This window comes from Ambystoma mexicanum, chromosome 4p (genome assembly GCF_040938575.1).
Source record: "Ambystoma mexicanum isolate Mex_15411 chromosome 4p, UKY_AmexF1_1, whole genome shotgun sequence".
Lineage (NCBI taxonomy): Eukaryota > Metazoa > Chordata > Amphibia > Caudata > Ambystomatidae > Ambystoma > Ambystoma mexicanum.
Window position 1 is genome coordinate 621,696,179 of NC_090927.1, and position 7,071 is coordinate 621,703,249.

At 39.6% G+C, this 7,071-nt stretch overlaps 1 protein-coding gene across 1 annotated transcript in view; it reads left to right on the top strand.

Moving 5' to 3' along the window:
* LOC138453393 (isoaspartyl peptidase/L-asparaginase-like) overlaps positions 1 to 6,510 on the top strand; it is a 1,349,814-nt gene extending 1,343,304 nt beyond the window's left edge. The window contains exon 7 of the mRNA XM_069606189.1: positions 6,186 to 6,510. Within this exon, the coding sequence (XP_069462290.1) occupies positions 6,186 to 6,400 (215 nt within the window). The 3' untranslated portion in view covers positions 6,401 to 6,510. The remainder of the gene's footprint in view (positions 1 to 6,185) is intronic.
* The last annotated feature ends 561 nt before the right edge of the window (positions 6,511 to 7,071 follow it).

Consider the following 7,071-nt stretch of genomic DNA (forward strand, 5'->3'; position numbering starts at 1 on the left):
TGATGGGGAGGGAAAGCATCCATAGGACCAGAGACGATCTCCTTGAGCGAATGCAGTATTCCCCTTCTTCATTTCTATCCCCTCCCTCCTTTCACCCCACTCAGTACCCTATGGTTCCCCACACCTCTATCTATCTGTTTAGAGTTGAGGAAACAAAGTCCTAAAGACATACTGAGATGATGAAGATTGCTACTTAACGCTATAATGTTAATCAGTTCAGTATTGTCCGAGGAGGAACGGTGGAACAATGAGGAATATCTATAGGAACCAGCATGCACAGTATAGTTGTCAGAAATTGCCTATTGGTTATCCAAAGTCCAAATTTGTAAAAAGGCTAGGCCATTGTTCAAGCCTGCCTCGGAGCAACCGAGAGCAAAGTTTGAATGCCACAGGAGGAGAGACACAGGAAGGAGCTGTAGAATGGGATGATGTAGGAGCAAAGGCGAGGTCTCTGGAGGTACTGCCAAGAACTGGCAGACTAAGAGAAACCAAAGAGAAACCAAGTATGCAGAAGAATTGGTATGCTTCCTGGAGGGAAGCTGTGCAGCCCAACTCATTGAAGTCGAAGCAGGGACATGGACGACAGCAAGACCTGAGAGAGAGAGAATGGAAGGGTGCTCACAGTGCTGGAAGAGCCTGTGCAGGACGCCATTCAGCAGGAACCTAAAAACAAGATATGGGTGCTGCCTGGGTCCATTAGAGGGGCTGAGAGCCAAAGCAGAGGATCCTAAAGAGGGTTGGCAACCCGATACGAATTGAAGCTTATAATATATGGGTCAGGGTCCCTGAGGGAAAAATAGGGATAGAGACATATGTCACGTCCCTAGACACTTAGCAGGAGAGTAAATCAAGTGTCCATGAAGGCCAATACAAAGAGGTATGGGACCCAAGCGAACAGCAAGGGCAAAGCTGACATAAGAGGATCTGGGACCCTGAGGATCTGAAAAGGAGAGAGAATGAAGTCTGTGCTTGGCAAGAGCCAATATCCAGAGAGGCAGAAAGGGATAGGAAAGGAATTGTAAAAGCTGAACCAAACTGTACAAAACCTCATATGTGGAAAGTACCTGGCAGGAGAGTATACCAGGTCTGTACAATTGGACAATAAATGAAACAAGGGTAAAGAATCAGCAAACCCAGCACACCAGTATCTGGTACCCATAAGCAGTTTTGGGTGAGGCCCAAAAAAACAGAGCCCACGGGTCAGGAGCAAGGACAAAAGTAATTGGTTCCATGTGTTAATATCCCCACAAAAATATCACCATAAAGAAATATTTCCATATTTTTGTGGCGACATTAAGGCATGGAACCTGCGGTGGACAACCCCACAACCCCTGCATTATTTGTAAAGGAACGGGGGACAACCCGCAACCCCTTCTCCCAAAAAAACCCAAAATGATCCCCAAAAAAATATCGCCTATGGCCATTGCAGACGACCATATATACAGCAATATTTTTCGTGGGGATAATATGCAGTGATACCAAGTAATCAAGGGGCTGAAGTCCACAGCAAGATGGGGAGAGCCTGAGAGAAGATACAGGGGTCTGGGACCCACACAGAAGAGAAAGGAATTGTAGAACAAGTCAGGGAGATTCTGAGACAGCCCAGAGGGATTTAGGACACATGTGAAAGGGAAAGTGAAGTACCGTAACCTGGAACAATGGTTCAGGACCCATTGCCAAAGGAAGAGACATCATTCTGGAATACTGAATCCTATAGTCAAGTCTGGCATGATATTCACCAGGCTTGACACTACAGTTTTAACTTGGAGGAAGAAACAAGGGGAAGAGACCCCCACCACTGATACAAGAAAAATATGCCTCTCCATGCAAGGAATTCCATTAACTATTTATGTAAATGCAATTTAGGTTTTATTACCATGTTCTTGGTAATTGCTCACATATGTTATGGATGCTATCTATGATACACCATAATCAAAACTATAGAATTACTCACCTTTGGATTGAATTGATCTAATTAGTCTACACAATGTTCTTTGGCATTTACTGTGGGATTGAATCTATGCTTCAATTATGTTTATGGTTTACATTGCAATTTTCAGAAGCCTTGAAAAAGACCCTGGTGGGTTGAAGCACGTGTTGGCAGGTTTTTTGTGTTACAAAGTATAATGGTGCATTAAAACAAATATTACATGTTTTGCGTTCTCATGCTTGAATATATTAATAGAGTGTGCGATAGATGCACAGGACTTTGCATTCTTACTTACCTTTGTGGTGACTGAAGGGCATTACCACACTGCCTTTGTGCATGCTGCATATTTTATCCATACGTATATTTACAATGCCTGTGCAGTTTGAGAGTTGTTATTTTGGTGCCCTTACTCATGCTGCTTTATTTACTATCTATATACATAATCCAAAGTTAATCATTCATGAAATAATGATATTAATTTAAGAAATTGTCTATTCTTCATCCGCTGACAACTCAACCTCTTCATTTCCCCCCAACGCTGTCCGAAACTACAGAAAGTACCATCTTGATTAGGGATTACTCTCTACCTTTGTAGATAATCCATGTTCTGCTGCCCATCAATCATATCATGTCCTTTTGAATTTCTTAAATACTCTAAATAATCTAAATCAGTAAATCCTAAACTGGAAATCACCTTCTAGGCCTGATATTCTGTCAAAGGACATTGAAGATTGAAATCCTTTTCTCAGCTTAATACTATCTCATGTTTTGATTTTAAAACTCATTTGTTGGATTTATGGTGTATATACAAGTTTTATCTCCACTAAGGTACTCCCTCTGGTTTAACACCCCCTATTACACAATGTTACCTCCATATATTTTATTTTGATGAAAATTGAAACAAGAGATCCTAAAACTGTATGCTGGGGAAGTCACCACAATAACTTACAAAGATCAGCATGTATCTACAAAAGAAAACCAATCTGCCTGAACATTCTCGCTAATTTTATACCACACAAAATCAAACAAAATTAAATGTATCTATATATTCAGTTCAATAATTACATGCTGTTTGTTGTTAAACTGTCACTATTCATGCACACCCTACATCACTTTGCTTTGGTTAAATGACAATTATTGACATATCTATATTTTGTCCTATTTCAACAAGTATTGATATATTTTATCCTAAAAATGTTATTCTCATACATTTAATTTACATTTCTTGCATTTGCATGTCTTGCATTTGCTATGCATTTCCCATTAATAATGTTTTCCTAATGTGCAGATATGTTGTGGTTCATTTCCAGCACATTCATGTAAGTGAAATACAAACTGTTATAGGCTGAATCAAAATGTACATGCTTGAACTTGAGCTGTGCTCTCAATTTAGAATGCACACAACATTGTTTTTTACACTATAAATAAAACCAAAATTTGGATTTTCTGGAAAGATAACTATGCATACATTTCTTTTGATGAATTTGGTGTATCTAATTTCAGATCCTCCCATTTGTACACAATTTCACTGGCAAGATTTTACTGTTCACCTAAAATGGCATTATTTTCAATGTCCCTTTTTAAAGAACTAGGTCTTGTTTATAAATTCTCTGCCAGGCTATGAAGTCGGCAACTCGGTTTATAGCCCCATTTGTTGACTATGGCTTTGAAAATGCGAGATACAATTTACGTTGATATGTTTTACAAAATACTGTGTGTATCACACAGAAAATGTGTATCTATTCTACACTGTACACCCAGCACCTGTTTTCATTTAAATCAAATTTCACTTGGCTTTGATAATGGCGAGAAGGCAAGTGCATTGCCCATAAAAGCTAAAACAATCCATTTGGAATTAGCCCTTCCTGAATTGCTTCCCATCCAAGTTCCACCTATTTTAGGGATTTACCAAAGAATTGATGTTGGAGGACATGCATCTAATTGCATTCAGGCTTTCTGTACTTACATTTGGCTAATTCATTTGAGGCACACAGCCAAGCTCGACCCTCACAGCCTCCAGGTAATCTCCCTTTTCGACTAGGACCCCACATTCTCCACTTTACCTGCCTCTGGGAAATCATGTCAGACTCAGGGAAATTGGGACTCCCTCTAGGTAAAATCTGCTTCAGGCTTCCTCTTGGAGAAGGCTCCTAGTCTCTCTCATCCCTCAAGATGTCATCCAACCTTAATGTTCATCCAGTGAGATAGAGGTTCCCCTATCGGCAGCCTTCATAATCCTAGACCTAACACCCTATTTTCTCTGTGTTCCATTTTTTATATATGTTCTCATTTTCTACACTATGCCAAATTGCATCACAATTTCTGACTGGTAAAATCTTCTCGCTTACTTAACAGGTTAACACTCTGAAATAATACACTTCTTAATTTCATAGGTTGATCATATATCTAAACTAGTGATAGGGGTGGTGCTACCCAATTTAGACTCAAATGCTCTTTTTTTGGCCTAACGTTTGTGTGGAATTGTTCCCATTATTACAGGACGCTATGAGAGTGGGGAGTGGGGAGATGGAAGCACTGGCACTGTTAGCAACGGTGCCAGTGCCTCCATGACAAGTCTGCCTGCCGGGTGCGATGGCCCCAGTAGGCAGACACGTACGTAGTGTGGCGTTCCAGAAAGCAGGTAAGCTTACTGGCACCCTTGTTCCCGACTCGCCACACTTGTAATGAGGCCCACTGTATTTCTCTTGAACTCTGTGTGTTAAAGCTTCCTTTCAAGTTAATGATTAATATGAATAGCTGAGAAAAACAGACCTTACACTCATGTGACCACCCCAACATTAGGCTGGATAAGGAGACCATGTTTGGGCCCTTTTGGAATGAAAAATGGTATATATATATGGTATTTTTCTAAGCCTTAACCCCTTAACTGCTAAGGTATGCTTGTCCTTTTCACATAGATCTGAATAAAGCTTAGCAGTTAAGGTGCGAAACGCATGACCCTTTTGTTCTACTGGTCTTAACGTGTATTCTTAAATTACTGGATAAGGAGATCTTGCTTTCAGATGGTTGAACTAGTCCAATGGGACTGAAACCTCCCCCATTTCTTAGCTTTCCCATGTAGAACCGAAGATATTTTATGATAGATTTGGTGGAAAACAGATAAGTATAAGTGTTGGTAAAGACAAAGTTAGGACACTGACATTTTTCATCCAATACTTGTGCGTAATTCTTATATTTTAAACACTCCCATTTTATATCTGGTGCAATACAAAATATAGGCTTTCATTTATAATTGCATCAGAGTGATTTAATTCCCATAGTTTTGTATAGATGATGACAGTGCACTGCACACATGTACTGCTCTTAAGGAAAGAAATATTTTTTTATATTCAACATTATTTTACATGTTCTGAATAGGATACGTATTGCAAATGTAAAAGAAAGAGTACATTCTCAAATAAATATTTATCTTTGTAGCAAGAGTCTAAGGATTCTTATGAAGATCCTGTTCTGCCTTGATAAAATAAAACTGTGCCTCATTTGAAAACATGTGGAATGCTGACTTCCAAAATTAATGGTGAATAACTTTACTTGTTTGGTTTTTAAAATAGGCTTCCCAGGGGTATTGACAGGGTTTTATTCTGTACTGTACTGTGCAACATTTATCATTTATAGAAACATGTACCAGTTATCTGTTGGATTTTTCATACAATCTTCTGGGAAAATGTAATACACCTTAATACATAACATGCAGTGTTTCAGCATAGCCTACTGGTGTAAATCTGCCAGGCCCACATGAAATATTTCTAGGGGTTATTTATACCAATAACAGATGGGGTGCACTGGCGGGAGCACATATGCATACTGTTACAGTGATTGCCTGGGCCGCCAATCCTGAGCATTGTGATAGCCTCAGCCAACATTCTCTGAGATCGTATCAACAACACTTCACAGCTTTAGATAAGATGCATGGACCCGGGATCAAGCAACCCTGACCATGATACTCACTCCTGCATCAGAGCACCATAGAACTTCTTTGACAGAGGATTCCCTTCCCATCTTCTCCCTCAAGTCCAGTCAGGTATCTTAATATAGTGTACTGATTTGGGTGTTCTGCCTAATGCATTAGATGACTTATGTGATACATCCTCCTGATATATATGGGCACAGATTTTGCCTCCAGAGGATTACAGCTGTGAAATTGTGTCCTGTTCCATTTGAATTATTCTAATACAGGAAAGTATGCACCATGTTTACCAATGAACCTTTTTAATGTGTATTTATTTGTTTATAGGTAAGGTGCCCAAGGAAGCTGCAGACGCTGGTCTTAGTTACATGAAGAACAGAGTTCATGGCCATGGAGGCGTTATAGTCATCAGTAAATCTGGTGACTGGGCAGCTAGATTCACAACTCAGCGGATGGCATGGGCAGCTGTCAAAGAAGGACTCTTGCATTATGGGCTTAATCCTGGAGAAGATCTTTTGGAAGATATTAATGACTTCAATTAGTTATCACAGCAATGTGATATTTTACATGCACAGTGAACAAAAACAAACAAATGCATAGCATGGTGAATAATAGAGTAGAATATTTCTATTAAAAAACCTTCTAATTATGACTCAATATTATTGTATAGTTTGTTACTGCCTCTTCTAACCTCTTAGCGTATAGTGGGGTAGGCTTTGCATGTAACTTGCTCTCATAGGACAGCTTGTAGAACTACAACTTCATTATACAACATACAATTCTTAATATTTTTGAGAATGTTTTTATAGTGGCATTAATAAAGGTAATTTAACCAGGAGCAGCACATCACAAATTCATCTATATTTTCTAAAAACGAAAGCATACCTGAAAGCCCAAATGCTGCACTAAATCAGAGATGAATCTATGAATGATTGTGGATCAGGACGGTATTGGAGGCCTCATCCTGCTGGACCTTTCTGCTGCATTTGACACCATGGTCCATGGCATCCTCATGGAAAGGCTGTCTTCACGAGACGTCTCTGATCCGGTCCTTGACTGGTTTGGGTCATTTCTTTCTGATCATTCTCATTCTCTCTCTCTCTTCTTTTATCTCAGCTCCTAGGCCCCTCTTTTGCGGTATTCCCCAAGGTTCTGCTCTTTCCCCTCTTCTTTTTAATCTCTATATTCAGCCTCTTGTTAAACTGATTCACTC